At 47.1% G+C, this 19,432-nt stretch overlaps 1 protein-coding gene and 1 long non-coding RNA gene across 2 annotated transcripts; one reads left to right on the plus strand and one right to left on the minus strand.

Annotated features, from left to right (window-relative positions):
• Positions 1-68: 68 nt before the first annotated feature.
• Positions 69-18,078, minus strand: AVIL (advillin). Its single transcript, XM_090273523.1, is given in 20 exon segments — positions 69-718; positions 2,143-2,259; positions 3,168-3,236; positions 3,818-4,006; positions 5,449-5,593; positions 5,701-5,846; positions 7,178-7,357; positions 8,130-8,288; positions 8,392-8,529; positions 9,014-9,118; positions 9,120-9,368; positions 10,240-10,338; positions 10,438-10,516; positions 11,213-11,415; positions 11,723-11,833; positions 11,914-12,022; positions 12,895-13,091; positions 14,029-14,103; positions 15,680-15,764; positions 17,982-18,078. Coding segments are annotated over 19 exon segments (2,550 nt in total). The 5' UTR covers positions 15,746-15,764; positions 17,982-18,078; the 3' UTR covers positions 69-604.
• LOC150012033 (uncharacterized) lies at positions 2,383-6,145 on the plus strand. Its single transcript, XR_016510491.1, has 4 exons — positions 2,383-2,477; positions 2,953-3,078; positions 3,827-3,922; positions 5,143-6,145. It is a non-coding gene; the product is annotated as an uncharacterized LOC150012033 (long non-coding RNA).
• Positions 18,079-19,432: the final 1,354 nt, after the last annotated feature.

The following is a 19,432-nucleotide window of genomic DNA, read 5'->3' on the forward strand; positions in this document are numbered from 1 at the left end:
CATTTCTTCCAACAATACTTCAGATAATTACTGTAATAGGCAAACCTATAATACTGAAAAGAACTACCTTTTGCTCATACAGATATCTTTATTTGAAGAGTTAAAACGCCTGACATATACAGTTCTGGGCATTTGGATTTTGGCTTTGGGGTATACATGTGATTCACTTCAGTGATTTGTAGGTTAAATAGGTTTTGAAAATAGCAATGTTAAAATTGAAAACTTAGGTTTTTGCCTTAATATTAAACACTTTAAACTTTGTTTTTCTTTTTGTTCTTAACTTTTTTTTCTTAATCCTCACTGGAGGATATGTAAAATTTCATTTTTCTTTTCTTTTTTGTTCTCTTACTTTTGACTTCTCCAAATTATGTAGTTTTAGTGCTTTCCGCTGAGGCTTTAGCCAGAAGACCACAAAAATCAAAAAGTGGATAGTTAACATTTTAGGGATATAACAACTAAGGAATGCAGGGATGAGAGAAAGGGAGAGCATGCTGTAATTTCAGGCACTGTTTTATCTACATTAAGCAGCTGCCTGTTAGGCAACAACTGGTAGATAAATTCTTTCCTGATATTGGCACTATCTGCTCTTTTCTGTGGCCTTGCCTTAGAAAAGCCCCTTTTCTTTCTTCATCTGGAGCTGTTTCCAACCAGGCAGAGCAGCAAATTGCTCTCGTGTGATGCCAAACACGGAAACAAAGTCTGGTTCAGAGAGGTAATTCTAAGAGAGAAAACAGAGTTTCCAGTTAGAAGGAAGATGTGGCACCTGTCCGTGCCAACAGCGTTTGGGAGAGTGGGGCTGAGAAGGGCAGGTCCTTGAAGAGGGAAGCAGGATACATGTTCAGAAAGTCTGTAAAGGACTTAAATTAGTCACTGGAGAGTTTTCCAGGTGGTAGAGCTGGCTGGATCAACTGTTCTCACAGTTTCACCTGGCACCAATTTCTTGCCAGAAGGACAAGGAACTGGATATATTTATATATGAATTGTAGACATTAGGTTTTGGCTAAATGGAGAACTAAACATAAACTGAGTGATGGTTTTCCTTGCTCTATGCCCTTATCTGCCATTTTTATCCAGATATCTTCAAATACAAGATCTTGTTGAGAGCATAAAATTCTCCTAACATTGATTTATTGATGTTTAATGAATATTTTCTATCCAAGTTAAAATTATTAAAATATGACCCCTGTTTTCAAGAAAGTTGTAGAGTCCAGTAGTCAAGAGTTGGTTAGATAAGATATTGTGGAAAATCTAGAGACCCTTCCCAAATCAAATCCTTTAAAAGGAGAATAAATTTATTCATTCAATATAAATATGTTAATTCATTCAGTCAAAACTTAACAATTGCCTACTATCTGCCAGGCACTATTTTAGGTGAAAAGCTGAGACTATGGTGAATGAGACAGATAAGGTCCTTGCTCTTAAGGATATTTCTAGAGGGGGATACAGAAAATGAACAAGTATAGAGGGACTAGAGGGTGGTGAGGGAAGCAGTGTTAGGTAGGGGAGTCAGGGAAGTCCTTCCTGAGAAGGTGACCTTGGAGCTGAGACCTAAGAAATGGGAAGGAGATGGCTCTGTTATGTTTTTTTTTTTTTTCAGGCAGGAGTAATAGCAAGTGTAAAGGCTCTAAGGCTGGAATGAGCATGTTTGAGGAAAAGCAGCCTCTGGCTAAAGGGGGCTAAGTGAAAAGGGCAGTGGCGTGTGGGATGAAATCAAGGGGGCAGGTGTCAGATTGGGTAGGGCTTTGGAGGCCATGGAAAGGATTCTGGATTCTTAAGTGCAGTAGGAAGCCATTCAAGGTGTTTTAAATACAAGCGTGTCATCTGTTTTTAAACGCTGTTGGTTGTTATGTGGGGAACAGATTGTATGGATGGTGTGGAAACCAGTTGGAGGACTATTGCAGTAGTCCATGACGGCTGGACCAGAGAGATAGAGAGGAGTGGACAGAGGGTGATGGATTGAGTAGGAGGTGAGAATCAAGTATCAAGAAGGAGCCCTGGTTTTTTGGCTTGAGCTCCCGGGTAGCTCAAATATCTGTTGAGTGCTTACAGTGTTTCAGAACTGTCCTAGGCCATATATTGAGACAGACGCTTTACTCATGGAGCGCTCTGCTTATATCAGACACAGTTCCTTCAGCTACTCACTTCCTTTTTGGCAGGGTCCACATCCTCAGGCAACTCTTGGCTCTGGTTTTTCAATAGAACTTCTATAGGGTAATATTTTATCTCAGAATTCAGGAAGAGGGTTGTATTTTTCATGTCCTAGGTAAGATAAGATTAAAGCGTAGACAAAGGGTAAAAAACTGTTCAGGTCTGTGCAGTTGAAGTTCTATGAATATAATATGAAAATTTTGGTTTATACCACTTTACCTTCTCTAATTATCTTTTAGAACAATTGTCCCAAACCTGTCAGAGTCATCTGTGAATCTAAAATACTCAGATTTTGTGGTCCTTGGAAAAGCTGACTGAATAATTTTAAGGTAAATCCTGTATAGCCAGTTTGGCATAAAGGCTGTGCTTAAATCTTATTTAAATATTGTGATCACATCCCTTTTCTTGGCACCTCACTTAGGCTCTACATTTCCAGCCTCTGCATAACTTTAAATTGAAGTCATACTTTTTTTCAATACATTTTAAAGATACCACATCACCATTAGCTTTGGCATCTTGAATTTGTAGAGCACAAAGGACAAAATTGCCACTTGGTTTGGACAGCTGGTGCCATGCACTCATCCTGATGTTAAATTGCTGTTGAATTCCTGGCCAGCAGCTCCACTTCTTGCAGCCATTAAAATAGGGGTAATGGCCCTGAATTTCTGTGAACTCCACCATCAGAAACTGATCAACATATCAGTTAGAAACTTATTCTGAAAAATGCTGCCAGTAAATTTAATCTGTCCTCAATGGCAGAGTTGAACAATAAAATTAGTTTTTGTTGTTGTTTTTTTTAAACAGCAAGTCTGTTCTAAATTCTGGAGGATGGTAAAATAAGGAACTGGACTCGATGAGACCTGCTTTTCTACTGATTAAAACAACCTTCATATCAGGGCAGACCACTAGAGTGATACTAAGAAGAACATGGTAGGATTTCACCCATGTGGCGTCTGTAGCATTTGCTGTTTGTCTCTGGCTCTGGTTGCCTGTGTGACTTGCTCCTCTAAGAAACTCACAGCAGTGATTCTCGTGATAGCAGCAGCATCTCCCAGCTCTTCTTTTAACTGTTCATATGATTTCCCCGCCTGAAAAGAAGAGATAGAAAACATAAGATGGGGTGCTGCATATATATATAAGGGAGGGCCATCTCAGGCCCAGTCTGTACCCTTGAGAAAGGCAAAAATGCTAGGGAATCAGAAGATATTTCAGGGATAAGCAAAAAGGAAAATCTCTCCTTCTGGGCCCATGCAGGACTGGAAAGTACATAAACATAATATGCTTCTTTGCTGGTGGTCCCTCAATCCTCCATACAAGACAAAGCAGTTGACTGGAAGTCAGAAAATTGCACAATTGTGACTTTAGACAAATAACTTCTCTAAGCTTCCTCATCTGTAACATGGGAAACAATGTTTACCCTAGCTGTCAGGATAACTGTAAAGCTAGAAAAGATTATTACTCATACAGGCTGCTTATTCCTGAAACAAACTGTGACTTCTATAACTGGACTTCGTGCTGTTGAGAGTGGGAAAGGAAAGAAAAGTAAAAAGCGGGGAGGAGACAGGGGGTAAGGGAAATGTGGACTTGGATTTACTCAGCCCCTGAGTACCCCAGCTTCCCGCTGAGCTCCCTAACAGTAGAACCTCTTCCCCATTCTCCCCATTCTTACACTCCAAAGGTGAGAGTCCCAAGCCAAGAACCAGCCTGTGAAGATGGGAGGCTCAAACCCCTGTTTAATGACCAGGATCGGTGTGTCAGGGTCTCGGCCACTGGGGTGAGTGTGCAGGTACTCCTGGGCTGTAGCGAGAGCTCTCTCCTTCTCTGCGGCATTGGCCTCGGCCCCAATCCACAAGAACACCTGTGGTGGTCGAGACTGAATATTTGTTAATGCACTCACAACGAGGACTATGTACTAGATCATAAACACTGCCCTACCATACCCCTCAGCAATTCACGGCCTCAGCAGAGAGAGCTTTTCTGAGAATCATCTGGATTTGAGGTTTTAATTGTCATGTGTATCTCCCACATCCACATTTCCAGTCCTGAGCTCTTTCTCTGAACCTCAACTTCCTGAATCCAACTTCTTGCAAAACACCTCCTCTGGGCTTTCTTCAAGCAGCTCAACTATTAACACCCCCAAAGTGTAGCTCTTCTTTTCTAAACTTGTGCCTGTGTCCTCATTCTTGGTGAGTGGCACCCACCCAGTCAGTTCTAAGGCCACACCCTGGGAGTCATCCTAGGTACCCCCCACACCCAGTGAGTTACCAGGGCTGCCAGCGCACTTGTCAGGTCGGTCACCACCCGTCCATCCCTGCTCCCCACAGCAGCTCTTACTGGACTATTACAGTAGCCCACCGCCTGGCCTCCCAGCACAGTCCTCTTTTGTTCTCACCTCCGCCCCTCCTCTCCTACACTTGCTGGGAGGCTCTGTCTGAAGCACAGTCTGACCTTGTCACTCACCTGCTTAAATTTCAGTAGCTTCGGAGGATAAATCTCAAATTTCTTCACACGGTAGGTAAGGTCTGTACCTACTTCTTCAGCCCATCTCTAGGGTGCTCTTTAACTCTGTCTTATGTTCTGATAACATTATTTGTAGCTCCCTGTATACTAGTCTGTTTCATGCCTTGCTTTTACTTGTGCTATTTCCTTTGCCCAAAATGCCCTTTTTACCTGATTAATGCCTGCTTATCCTTTGGGAGTCAGCCTCGGAGCCATCCTCTTCAGGAAGTCCTCTCTGAGCCACTAAACTGTGCTCCCATGGCACCTTTGTATGTACCTCCATCATAATAAACGATGCTTTATGTTCCCCCTCCCTCCATCAACCTGTCAAGTCTCAGAACATGATGACACTCTTCACCTTGGTGACCCCACACCTAGCACAGTGACTAGAACAGGGGAGGTACTGAAGATGTTTGCTGAGCTGAATTGAAGAAGATGGATGTCAGGATGGGTTGCCTTGAAAATATCCCTTTTCCACCCTTTTGTACCTAAGAGATCCATATCTCTGGGTGTGGAGCCTGCTGCTATTGATCCTGAGAAAAAGAAGTGCCTGATGATAGGATGACCTGATTTTCCCAGAGCAAGGTGGGAAAATTCCCAGGATGGTGAGTTTTAAACAACATTCTGTTCTCTCCAACCCTGGCAAAAAGCAGACTTTCTTGTTGGTCACCATTGTTTGATTGACTTGGGGATGGTCCAGGGTTTCCTTGGGTTTATCTTTGCAGGAGAGTTACTACATTAAAATAATCAAAACTGTAGGGACCTTCGTCATTAGTTCCAAGCACTCTGACTGTGTCTTACCTGGTCCCAGGTGTCCAGAAGCATCACATCATCTGGGTTCAGGTCATCCTGGGTGAAGTCTGTGATCTCAGTGACAGTGAAGTGGCCAGTCTTATTGGAACATTCAAAGAGACGGCACTGGACATCTAGGATTTCCTGCTGTAGTCTGCAATGCAGTGCATTTAGGGGAACTGAGCTGCTTAGAAATCATGTGCAGTTCACAAGCTTGGAAGGCAGGGGGAGCCAAGAGAAGGGGATGCTGTGGTCCCATACCTTTTGTCGCTGGCATAGGGAGCTTTCCCTCCCAGCAGGTCCCAGAACTCAGGGGGCTCCTGGCCCTCAGCCACAGCATCCTCCGTGCCATTACAGAGAAGCCTGGCCAGTTCCTTAGCCATTGCCCGTTCATCCCCACTAGAGCCCTGAGTGTAGGGTGAGGAGAACACAGATGTTAATAGCACATGACCATGTTGATGTGGAAAAAAAGCTGCTGAGACTAATAGCTTAGTGTAGCCAGGGTCAGCGACCAAGCCACAGTACTGTCAGACATGGAAATAGGTTTGTTCTAGTGCTGGGAAGGGTTCGGGGTTGGGGGGTGGAAAGCAATATGGTGGCAAAGAACAGAACTGGACTCTGAAACCCACCATGGATGTTGACAGAAGTCACCTTTGTTTTGGTTGCGGATGAAATTTTAGCACCTACTTTTGATTTTTTTTAAGAGAAAAATATAAACATTGTTTAAATTACATACAAGAAAGTTCACTCTTTTTTGCATACAGTTCTGAGTCTTGACATAGAATCATGTTACCACAACAACAAAGAATCTGAACAGACGCCTCGCCCTGCAAAAAATTCACCCAGGCTACCCCTGTGTCTCAAACCCTTCCAAACCCTTAACTTCATGCAGCCACTACTCTGCTCTCCATCACAGTAGTTTTGCTTTTTCCAGGGGATCATAACAGAATCATATGCTATGTAGCCTTTGAATCTGGCTGCTTCCACTTATTATCACCCTTAGCTGTGGGTATCGACGGACTGTTCTTTGTGTTGCTGAGTAGTATTCACTGTATGGAGGCAACACTTTATCCATTCTCTGGTTGAATTGCTTCCAGTTTTTGGTAATTGTGAATAAAGGTGCTATGTGCTATAAACATTTGTGTTTGGGTTTCTGTGTGAAGACAGGTCTCTATTTCCCATGGGTAAATGCCCAGGAGTGGGATTATTGGATCATGTGGTAAGTGTATGTTTTATGAGACAGGTGGTTTTTCAGAGGCCATATTTGCATCCCCACCAGCAATGTGAGAGTTCCTGTTGCTCTGCATCCTCACTTGCACTTGATATTGTAAACTTTTTAGCCATTCTAGTAAGTGTGTAGTCGCACCTCACTGGGTTTCACTTGCATTTCCCTAATGACTAACGATGGTGAGCTTTTCCTGTTTAATTCTCTTTTGTAAGACAATTCAGTGATTTTTTTATGGAGATACACATTTTTAGTGTTTTTGTTCGGAGGTAATTCAGCCCCTGTCCATTGAGAAGTTTATGGAATATTTCCTGGGTATGAGTGGGCAGTGCTGTCATTGACTTTTTAATTGGAGGCCCAATTGTGGGGAATGTTGGCAGTTCTTTTGAAGATCCTTTAGGGAAAAGACTCCTCTTTTTGTGGACCTTCCCAGCCTACTCTTTAGTTCCTTTGCCCTTGCTGACCAGAGGGTGGGTGCTAGGCTGGTGCAACCACTGGGCCCAGCCATCCTACCTTGCCGTACCACAGGTAGTGCTCTGCCTGGGTCCGCAGCAGAAAGACGTCATTGGAGTTTAAGGAGGAGGTGAAGGCTGGAACCTCCACTGCTTTGGTGTTAGATTTGTCATTTCCTTGAATCTGGAAGAGCCTTACTGGAGGTTCCGGCTCAGCATTTCCCTTCCTGGAAGTCCCACCCTAGAGAGAAGGAGAGAAGCAGAGTCTGGATTTAAGGCAGACCATGTGAGCAGAGCACTGGGCTAGCTGTTGCAGAAAACATGGATGTATTTGACACTGTCTTTGCCCTTGAGGAGCTTGTAGGCTAACTGGCAGGGGTTGGGGTGAGCTGGACTTATGGTACCAATAATGTTAGCTTTCATTCTGAGACCGCTATTATAGGCCAGGCTTTGTGGCTGGTGCCCGTGTACATTATTTCATTGATCCTCTAAGTAACTGAAGGTATCCCACAGTGCAGATGGGGAAACTGAATCTTAGGAACCTGTCTAATAAATGACAAGACTAGGACTTGACCACAGACTTGTGTATATCAAGCATGTGGCATTGTACATTTTTGGTAGTGCTTCAGTCAGGGCTTCATGGAAGAAGGAGGACTTGAATCTGAAGGGGCACATTTGGTGAGGGAGGTGGACAGGGAATGATATGGCGCATATGAGGTCTAGTGAGGGAGACCCACCTGATGAGTGGAGTGTGTAGGTTAGGGAGCTGAGGGTAATGCACCAACCCAGGTAATATGGGTCAGATTATGAAAGACCTTGAACATTAATCAGGCAGTGGTTTGGACTTGAAGTCCTGGGCAGTTGGGATTCACTTTAGTGTCTTAGATTAACCCATGGTCCATGTCTACCCCAAGGCCTGCTCCCCACCCCTCCCCTCCTTCACTGTAGCCCCTGCTGGCTTGTCAGTTCTGAGCATTCTAGCTCATGATGTAACTTGATTTGAGGGTTCTCACCTCAAAAATAACCAGCTTTCCTTTGAAGATGGCCATGAAGTGGCGTGGTTCCTTCCCCATGGTAACCCGAACCTGCACAGGGGCCCCGTCAAACTTGCGATCCACCTCCACTGCCTGGTATGCTGAGGCTGCCAGTTCATCCTGTGAGGCGTGGCGGCCCTGCAGTGGTGATGGGAGGAGTGGGCTGCTGCCGCCCCTGTCTCCAGCTCAGTGGCCAGAGGAAGCATCCTCTCTGAAAGCTAAGAGCCCGCCCCAGGCCTACCTGCCAGATGTATAAGATGTAACGCAGCTTCCCATAAACCTCGTATGTATAGAGAACCAGGTAGCAGTCTCCCCCATAAAAGAAGCCATACCACTTATGCTCCACCGGGACCAGCTCCAGGTTTTCAATTCTCCAGACCTGGGCATAGGAGACACAATTCCCCAGCGATGGGGGTCCTATTTGAAGAGACAGCTGCCTGAGGGAATGGGGTCCGGGGACGTGGTTAGCAGAGAATCCCCATGTGAGGCACTAACATCTGTCCACTCAGTCTCCCTGCCCCCTCTGCTGCTGCTTTCCCAGTGGTGAGGGCTCATCACATTTGCATGATTTGAATCTGTAGGAGAACTGGATTGTTCCTGGTCAGGCACCTCCCCATCACAGCTCAGAGATGATTTGAATAGACCTGCCAGGTGAGTTATTGACAGGTCACCGGGGTATCTGCCTTTCACTTCCTTGAAGACTTGTGGAAAAACTGCAGACACAGACACCTCTTGGAGAATTCTAGGCACTGGAGATGAAGATGAAAGCAAAGCAGACACGGACTCACCTGCTCCTCTACAGCAGGATAGCCAGGAGGGCCAGTGCTGCCTGCCTGCCCTGAGATGGGCATCATTAGGCTTACCTCAGTTTTTCCATTGCCATCGTCCACCATTCTTTCCTGGGCAGCTACCTCTGGTTTGGTGTGCAGCAGAGTCACATCAAATTTATCTTGGAAAACTTTAGCTGCTTGAGAAGGGGTTGGGAGAAGCCAAGTGAGTGACAAGCATCCGTGCCTGCCTTTCTGGAGTCCGAGCAGTGAGAAGACAGTTTGGGACAATCTTACCAATTTTACCAAAGCTGAATGTTTTCCCCAGGCCTGTGGTCTGTGCCTTCACTGACCACCTCTGGAACAACTGCTTGAACATAGCTGACTCAGCACCATCGTTGACAGTCTCCACGTTGGTGCCGCTGGGGTAGCCCTTCATCTTGATGAAGTTCTGTAGACAACCCGCCCAGCCCCCGAAAGGCAGGTCAGTCAGGGAATGCACCCCTTTGAAGCCAACTGGTAGGATTGCTCCCTTCCTCCTTCTGGGACGGAGAGTCAAATCCTGACTCACTTCCGTCTGGGGACAAACTTACCTGACTCAGGGAAAGGACTGAGCTGAACATTTTGCCATCTCTTGATTGGCTTGTCATGATTATTAGTTTTTTTGCATGATCCTCTATACTCTGTTCTTTCCACACTCATGTATTCTCCTGACTTTGTTTCACATTCATTTGCTCATTTATTGCTTTCTTAAGTGCATCCTGCTGGGTTCATCTGAATGGGTCTGCACAATATCATAAGCTCTTTGAGGACAGGGCCATTAACTTTGATAAATGGTATCTATCCTTTTCAATAATAACATCCACCGTCCTGACTGGTGTGGCTCATGGGTTGGGCAGTGTCCTGCAAACCCAAAGGTCACTGGTTTGATTCCTGGTCAGGGCAAATGCCTGGGTGGCGGACCAGGTCTCCTGTTGGGGGGCATGCAAGAGGCAACCGATCGATGTTTCTTTTACACATTGATGTTCCCCTCTCTTTTTCTTCCTCCCTTCCCAGCTCTAAAATAAATAAATAAAATCTTTAAAAAATAATAATAGTAACATATACCAAGTACTGTTCTGAATGCTTTACAAATGTTATTTAATCTTAACAACCCCAGGAGATGGTATTAAACCTGGATTTGAATCCCAGTTTGTTTGACGTCAAAGTCCATGTATATATCTGCAGTGTTATACACTCAAATGCCTAGTATGGCTCTCTGAGCACATCTGAAGTGTTACTGACATAATTTTTGGACAATATTACACATCTGTAGCTCTTACCAGGGCTGTAGACATGGCCATCTGTTTCTCAACCTTGGTGGCTCCTCTTCCTTTCCACACATAGATCTTGGTTCCACTTTGGTCCAGGATGTAGCAGTCCTGAAGCAGTCAGGGAGGAAGTGGTTACACTTTGCCCAGGGCCTGCCTCTGAAGCCAGGTGTGATCACCCCACACCAAGCACACCCAAGCTCTACTTACATCGTGGTTCAGTAAATCCTGGACCAGAGGCCTTGTTGCTACCTCTCCGACCACCAGCTGTCCAGCTGAGTCGGAGACACTGGAAAAGGGAGAGGTTAGCCTGTGCCTTCTCTTCTACAAAGCATTTCATAGTCTTTTTTTTTTTTTTTCCCTGCCCCGACCTCCCTTCCATCTCCTGATAAGGGTGGGGCTAGACTTCGGCTAATAGTCACTTTTCCAGGCTAACCCTGAGCTTCCTCTAACATCACCACTGCCCCCACCTTCCCTGGTAAGGGGGCCTCCTGCTCTGCCACAAGTCCTGTGGCCCACCTCCCACCACTGCTTCCTCTTAAGCTCCATCCTTAGCACCATCCATTTCATAGTCATTTGATATTTTCCTGGCTTTGTTTTAGTATGGAGTTTCTACGTAGAGTTTGACTTTCTGTGACAGATGTGGCTTGAATGCAGATGGGAGTGTGAGGGTCTCTCTTCTCTAGAGGAGACTTTTGTGTGTCTCTCTCCAAATATTATCTTATCCACATCCCTGTGCATGTATAGTTCCAAGTAAAGGAACAGTTTCCCCAAGAGACCAGGAAGAGTTGCTGATAAGAACAGGTGGTAGCTGCCTCCTTGAATTAGAACACCAAGCTCTATCAAGAAGATGCATTTGAGAAAGACTAAAAGAAAGCTGCAGTCTGGCACCCAAAATGAAGAGTCAAGCAGAAGTGCCTAGTCTTCTAGGGGACACCTTCCCCTTGTCCTAGCTTCCAACCAGCAGCCAGGTTTAACTACTCACTGATAGAGCACGACACTTGATTTCTGCTGCTGATCTGTGGTCTCATCTGGGACTGCAGGGTTGATAATAGAACGTCGGCCGAGGGTGTCCTGAAGGACCTTCATCAGCTCTGGGCTTGCCGCCTCCTTGTCTCCTTCAATCACTCCTATTTCAGCGCGGCCCCCTCGCTCCCTGTCCCGAATATCCTTTGCGAGAAGCATAGCCTGTCGAAGAAACCCATGGAAACTCAGCTCCTCTGGCCCCTGCTCTTAGTTCTGCCTGATGGCTTTGGGAGAAGCAGCCTAGGTCCCAGACAGGAGTTATTCTGATGCTAAGGAGCCCAGGGGTGCCTCACAGACTCACACACTTGGCCTCTTTCTAAAACAGATTCTACTCCAAGGCAGGGGTCCCGCTTGGAATCTCAGGGAAAAGTTGGCGAGGAAGGGAGAAGGAAAGAGCACCTGAGACAGCCAAGCCCTATGGCCAGGCCAGAGGGAGAGTAGAGAGTGGGAAGGCTGGAAAGAGCTGTACCTTTAGGCGCTCCCCACTGTTGCTCTCTGGACCATTCCACTGGATGATAACCTTCCCGAGGTCCAGCAAGAAGACATCACCTCGGTTAAAACTGTCCCAGCTCATTTCCACCTGGAGGAAGACATTCAGGAGGAATTCTTAGGTACCAGGTAGAGAGGCCCTGGGCCCAGAACAGAGAGGGCAGGACTTACCTCAGTGGCCCTTATGTTTCTCTTCCCCTTCACATGTAACAGCCGCTTCACATCATAGGTGTTGGTCTCTACATGTTTCATCCCAGAGGCCACACCTCCCTTCTTGTAGCTAAGGGAACATCCATTTAGTTATTTACTGAGCACCTGCTATGTGCTAGGTACAGGGGAGACAGTGGTGAATTACACAGATGCAGTAGTTAAGCAAGGTAAATGTAGGATGGTAGTAATTGCTGCCACAGAGGTAGACACAGAGGTAGTAGGCTTCTTGACAGAGTGGTCAGGGCAAGCTTCTCAGAAGGAGCAACATTCTAGCAGAGGTATTAAGAGGAATAGGAACCAACAAGGAACTGGTGCTCAAGACAAAGGGAACATCAGCGATAAAGACCACACAGCATGAAAGAGCGTGTATTTTTTTAAAAACAGGAATTTGCATTCTGTTGCATATCTCAAGGCTGTTTCTTACTATGTTCACTAAACACCATGATTTTAAACTCTGTCTACATGTTAGGTACGTATCTAATCCATTGCTTCCAGCTCCTGCAAAGTACTCCTGTTGTCATGGAGTATTTTTTCCTGTCCAGTCTCCCAGTGCTGGGCTTCTAAATTGCCTGCAGCTTTCACCATCACTAGTGATACTGTTGAGAACATTCTGGTTCATGTGCCCTTATGGAGCTGGGTCCATGAAGATTCCTTTGAGTTATATACCCAGAAGTGGGCTTCCCTCAGGGGCAGATTACTCTGTGGAATGCTGTGCCAGTCCTCCCTGCCAGCAGCAAGGCACGGGGGCTCCTATTTCCCCACAACCTCGCCAACAGTTGGCACCACCTAGCTCTCAGATTTGTGCTATTCTAGTAGATGGAAATGATAGCTGTGTTTTGATTTACATTTCTTTGATTACTTTCTTCATACACTGATTGGCCCTTTGGGTTTCCTTTTTGGTAAACTGCTGTTCTTGTCCTCACTCTGTACATAACGACTCACATGATGCCCTGCTTGAAGTAGCCGCGGAAGGTGTCGGATTCGTGGTCCTGGACCTCTCGATGCTGCACGGGGCTGCCCCCCAGGTAGTCATCCAGCTGCGTGGTGTAGATGGCTGCACAGCTCTGCTCATCCTGAGAGGAGTCCTTCCCAATCCAGAAGTGGATGTCCTGGGAGAGGCGACTGCCCACTCTCCGGGTCTGAGATGCAGCCAGAGAGATCACGTCAGGGACCAGCTTCCCCTTTGGTGCTGGCCCCTCTGGCATGGGAAGAGTGCAGCATACAGTGGCTTGTGTCCTGACCTTTCTCCCTCCCTGCAGTGGCCCCTGTGCGGACCTGCCATGTGGTTCACGCTCTGGCAGCCCCGATTGCCCCCACATTTGGGAAAAGTTGACAGCTTATTGTTCTCAAAATAAATGGGAGCAGTGGGGACCTTTTCCAGCCTGGACTGGAGACTCACTGTGCTGCTCCCCGCACTGTTCCCTGCGCTCAGCGGCTGGCACAGCGCTGACCTGCACTTCTGCGCCTCTCTATCAGCGCTGTTCATGGGGGTATTGCTGCCTCAACTAGAAAGAGCACTGTAGGGCCAGAAATGGCCTGAACTATCTAGCCTTCCTCAACCCCGCTTTACTCTGGAGTCTGCTCCCTCCCCAGGGAGAGGTACTGTTTGTGAGCTACTTACCCAGGTTCAGACTGAGGGTCCCACCCCCACCCTCTGACGCCCACATACACACACCTAAGAATGGCCTTTAAAAATGGTCGAACTGGCCCTGACAAGCCTGGCTTAGCTGGTTGAGCATAGTCCCTCAAAGCGAAAGGTTACAGGTTTGATTCCCGGTCAGGGCACATGCTGGGGTTACAGGCCAGGTCCCCAGCTGGGAGTGTGTGAGAGGCAGCTGATCAATGTTTCTCTCACTCATCAATGTATTTCTTCCTCTCTTTCTCCCTCCCTCCCCATCTCTCTAAAAATAAATAAATTTTAAAAAATGGTCAAACTGGAGGCCTGTCTTGTACAACACCGAGAAAGAGTCAAGGTGGATACCAGGGGCCTGATTAGCATCAATGGCAGATCCCTCAGTGGAACCTGGCTCTCAGGGGAGAAGCTTGTGGGAATGGGGTGGCAGGAACAGTGCTCACCGAAAGGATGACGTAGCAGTCCCCATCATAGAAGTTGCCATGGGCATTCAGGGGCACCAGCACCAGCTCCATTTTCTGGAAGGACAAGGAATGTGCACAGGCTGAATTCTCCCCTTCCTCCCCCTCCCCCCAAGCCTGCCTTTCCTTTCCATCATTTGATGCAGGCAGCAGAGGAGAGGTAGGGGAGATATCCCCACTGACCTTACAGGGTGTGGCAGCGAGCTACAGAATTCATGTGGCCACCTTCTGCCTTCTGAGCTCAGTATGATGGCCCAGTCTGAATCTGGGTGCCTGTCCTCACCCCTGTACTCCTTCTTGCTGCCTGACTTGTCCTGTCTTGCTGTACTGAGAGGAGCCTTGTGAGCTACCTCCATACTGTTGCAGGGAAAAGAGTTGGCTATAAGCTCTCCTGTAAAACCCTGCCTCGGAGCGGCTGCACCGTTGCCTCTGACCACCAGTGCTGGCCAAGTTCTGACAGAACATAACGCTGAGATTCTGCGGGGCTTTGGGGCGTGAGTGCCAGCAGTGTGCGGGGCTCCAAGCTCAGTGTCCCATATTTGGAGACATGTCACCTGCATGTCTGTCTTGTCTCAGGAGGGCTGTTCCCATGGCTTCAGATGTAGATTTTCATCACTACCTCCAAGTGAGGTAAACCCGCAATCATACTTGTGTGATTTCTATGTAAAATATGTGTGACTGTGAAAATGTTGCCCTGAGCACTGGCCTGTGAAACCAAAAGGTCATCAGTTTGATTCCCAGTCAGGGCACGTGCCTGGGTTGCGGCCAGGTCCCCAGTTGGGGGGTGTGCGAGAGGCAACACACATCAGTGTTTTCCCTCCCTCTTTTTCTCCCTCCCTTCCCCTGTCTCTGAAAATAAATAAATAAAAAACATGGTAAATACCCCATAACTTTTGTACAATACTTTTTTAGTATCTATTGGTTTTTGAAACAATGGAAATACCCAAGGCCTCTCATTAGCTCTGAGCTGCTTGCTGGAGGCTGTGGCTCCCTCTTCCAGATGGAGGATGGAGTGAGGCGGCACCTCTGGGTCTTACGCAGCAGCCACTCAACTCAGAGCAGGGAGGTGGGGGTCCACATGTGGCAGGTGGGGCTGCCCAGGGCAGGGAAGTTCTCCGTTATAGACTGCTGGAGCTCAGGGTCAGCCATAGGGGCTCCAGTCCAGGTGGGAGAAGTGATGAGTGGTGCCCCCATCTGGGCAGTGCCCTCAAACCTACCCTACAACTTTGCAGGAGCCAGAACCCTCCGAGGAAGACTGGTTAGATTTTTCTGTCAGAAGTAGCCAGGAGTATCAGTCTCCTGGGTGGGCCCTGGCCACACACATCTCTCCAGGGCATTTACTGGAAGTGCGGACTCAGTGAGCAGATGGCTGAATAAAGGGCACGCTTATTTTCCCTGGAGCCCTGCTCTCCAAGGCTGAGAACATTTCCTCCACCCACCACCCACCTGCTTTGAGCACCCAGGAGGGGTCAAGGGTGGGAAAACATGCACTTTGATGCCACCTCTCACTGCTGCCCAACCACAGCCCGGAGACTAAGGAGGGCTGGACCACTGTCATGTAGGAGATCTGGGTGATTCAAGACTGCCCCCATATTCAGAATGAGGAGGAAGGTGTGCTTCCAGCACAGCTCACCTCTATTCTCCAGATGATGATTCCAGGGTCGTTGCCCACAGCCCTGAAGGCGCTGCTCAGAGACATGGCTCTTGTCTTCCTGGGACTGAAACATCATAGAGCAAGCAAGGAGGTGGGGCCTCTCCCAGCAGGCATTCACCCAGCTTCCTTCCTTTCTTCCTTCCTTTTTCCCTTTCTTCCTTCCTTCTTTCCTTCCTTCCTTCCTTCCGTCACTTACAAATCTCTTGGCAGTCATCCTGCCATGTCCTGTGGTGCATCCCTGTGCTACTTTACAGTGACGGGGGAAACGAGTTGTCCAAGGTCACATCATTAGCCTGGCAGGCTCAAGGACCCCCACCTGGAAGTTCTGCTTCCCATTTGCCACTTTCTGTGTTAAGAGCTCTGGTAACAGCCACAATTATTTACTGAAGGGGTGATAAATATGTTAGACCCTATGTTGATTCACTTTATGTTATCTCATTTAATTCTCATAAGCTGAATATATTTTATCTTACAGGAAAACAGGTACCAAGAGGCTAAATAATTTTCCCAGGATCACACACTAGAATGAAATCTGTATTTGATCCTAAAATCCTTTGTTTTTATTTTGATATACTGCAGCCCTTCCTAAACTTCTCTAAATTCAGTGGTACACGGGGAGAAAAGCTGATGTCAAAAGTGTCTTAGTTGGGTTGCCTTCTCTCATTCTCATCCCCTCTAACTCTTCCCAGCTCCTCTCCACAGTCAACTCTTTGACTTCTCTTTGAGTTTTTACTTTCCAGGGGACAAGGGCCAGACTTTTTAAAGTAAACTACCTTAAAACTTGGACAACGCATCCTGCTTTTGTCTTACGACTGATAGGGTCCCTGTATCTCACAGAAGAGAAGGGAGAGTAAAATGGCAGGGCTGGGCCTGGAACAGCGTGCAGGTGCCAACAGGGGGTGGGGTGGGCGTGGTCTGGCCTGCCAGTGAGCTGATGCCCTCCTCTCCCCTCCCACGCAGACCCTAAGGAGCCCAGTGTGAAGGGCTGGGCCTTGGGTTGCAGGAGGGAGGAAGTGGTCAAGAGAAGTCTGTGTGGATCATGCACCATCTCTATTGAAGGAGTATCCAGGTTCGCATAGGGGCTTTATATAATTAAAATGCATGCCTGGTTCTTGCTCTCAAGGAGTATACCATCTGATAACAATACAAAATTGATGAATGCTCCGAAGCAAAGGACAGGTTCGATGGATCTTCATAGGATGAAAACCCATCCAGAAACAACTGTGTGGAGCTTTGCTATCTGGAGGCACTTTATGTTTGTTAAGAAGTGCATGTCTGGCCATTCTTTCCTTGTGCCGTGGTGGATGAAGCCAGGTTTGGTGGATGAAGCAAGGTTTGTAGAACATGCGCAGTTTAGTATGGATCTTGGCAAAAACACAAAAACAAACTCCCTTTGTCCGCTGCTATGGAAGGACTAAAGCGGAACAGTGACTCGGAGCAGCCAATGTTTGAGGACTTAATTTGATAACTTGCACCGCCCCACCCTATGCTGAGAACTGCCAGGAAATATTTGTTCAGGTTTTCTTTAGACCCTAGATTTCAGGCATCGAAAGCAAATGCTGTTACCAAACTAGGTGAGGGGGACAAGGGCCAATGAATTCACTCCTTGAAGACAGAGAAGTGTCAACCTGGTAAGAGCCAAACCAACTGCCATTAATTAGGGCTGTCTGTGAGTCTTAAGAGGCCAAAAGCAGTCCCACTTGCCAGCAGGGACATAGCAATCAGGAAGGATTTTATTGGTCCTGGGTCCCCCAAATGCAGGAGAGGACATGCTCAAAGGGGCTTCCTGTCACACTGGGACACCTAGAAATAACGTGACTCCTTCTGTGACAACAAATTTCCCTAAAACTTGGTCATTCCTTCCCTCCTCCCCAAGTTTTTATTAATTCAGCACCCTTTAAGATCACCGTAGAAATCCCTGGTGTGGGGTGCAATTTTGAAATCCCATGTTAAAAGCCAATGGCCCTTAATTGTCTTACAGAGGTATCACTATAAACGGATCCCAAACAGAAAGCTGGTTTTAACTTCTGCCTTGCCCCATACCATCCTTCTGAGGGGTCTTATTCATCATCAGCTTTAAAAAATGTGCCCTATCTGTTCAGTGATCTCAAAAGGTTCTTGGCTTCTCAACAGGACATTTGCAAAACTGGTCACAAGCTCCTGGTTCAACCCCTTAAAAGCCTCATCCAAGAAGACAAAATGCCAGGGGAATCTCAATCTCCTCTTCCTTTTGTTTCTTCCTTGTTCAGTAGGACATGCACCCATAAACCACAGACCTTACCTTGCCTTCTCTCCCACCGTCTTCCCAGTTTGCTGGCAAGTCAGCAGCAGTGGTACTGAAGAACCACCCCAAAGCAGGAAGCTCCAGGTCTGCTGCCGGAGCTTAGTAATGGCTGCACAGACACTGGGTTATATTTGCTTGGGTTTGCATCTTAACCACATTTTCCTAGTCCCGGCCAATCACAGCCAACCTAGCCCTGGGCTTGACTTATTCAAACCAGAGGGAAAGCTTTATCTGTTCCTATTCAAAACAACAAAACAAGAGCAGACTTTCAAAAGCTTTTTTTTTTTTAACTCCAGCTCCACACCCTGATCTAATTGATTTTTAAAAAGTGCATAGCCCATCAATAATGCAGGAGAGGGTGGGAGGATATGAAATTTGCCATATCGTAGATATGGATGCATTATGCTGACAGAAGGCAGGGGCCAGAGCTCCTCGCCTAGTGCCTGGGATGTTCAAGCTGGCAAGCGCCTCCTGGAGAAGCTTCTGGGCATTTCTCAGAGGGAGAAGATATCTGGAAGATGTGGCAGGAGTGTGTTATTAACTCCTCCTGCTTTGCTCCTCAGGATCATACAGCAGTCCAATCAGTATTTGAGTGCCCACTATGTGCCAAAACCCTTCCTGGGTTCTGTGTTTCAGGCATCCTGGTTTGGGAACATCAGTAAGGACCACACAAGAGTGAAGACTCCAAGTCCTCCGGGGCTGCTGGGTCATCCCCAGAAGTCAATAGGACACAAAGCATATGCTTGTTAAGCACCTGGATGGCAATGGAGTTGGTTCCATTGGGGGCCAGGGAAAAGCTAATGTAGCCTGACTTCTTCAACCTTGAGCAGAAGCCCAGCGCTGAGTCCGCAGTCGGTCTCCCAGCCATAGTACTCCAGCTCCACTGTGACAGAAGGGGCAGTGAGGGGTGAAGGGTGTGCCCAAATGAACAGCAGGGTCAGGAGGCAGCGCCCATTCCCAGATGGGTTTTTTAAACCCGCTTTTAGTTTTTTTGAAGATCTTATTTATTTTTAGAGAGGGGTAGAGAGGGAGGAAGGAGAGAAAGAAACATCAATGTGTAGTTGTTTTGTGCATCCAAAACTGGAGACCTGGCCCGCAACCCAGGCATGTGCCCTGACTGGAAATTGAAGTGGCAATCCTTTTGCTCACAGGCCGACACTCAATCCACTGAGCCACACCAGTAGGAGCTAAACCTGCTTTTATTAATTGTAATACAAATACTCCAAAAATATAAACAGACACTTAATGGCATCCCATATTTCAAGTTTTTGAATACAACAAATTTATCAAACCATGAAATCTGTAAGCAAGGTAGTCAGAATCCCGTAGCCCAGGCACAGTGGGAAGCAGACCCCCCCCCACCCTCCAAATGGCTTCTTGAAGGGGGCAAGAGACACTGACATGGAACATGTCAAACTCGGGATAACTACAAGCAAAGAAGATTGTGG

The sequence above is a fragment of the Furipterus horrens genome, unplaced genomic scaffold (assembly GCF_987537825.1).
Source record: "Furipterus horrens unplaced genomic scaffold, mFurHor1.1.pri manual_scaffold_4, whole genome shotgun sequence".
In the NCBI taxonomy this organism is placed as follows: domain Eukaryota; kingdom Metazoa; phylum Chordata; class Mammalia; order Chiroptera; family Furipteridae; genus Furipterus; species Furipterus horrens.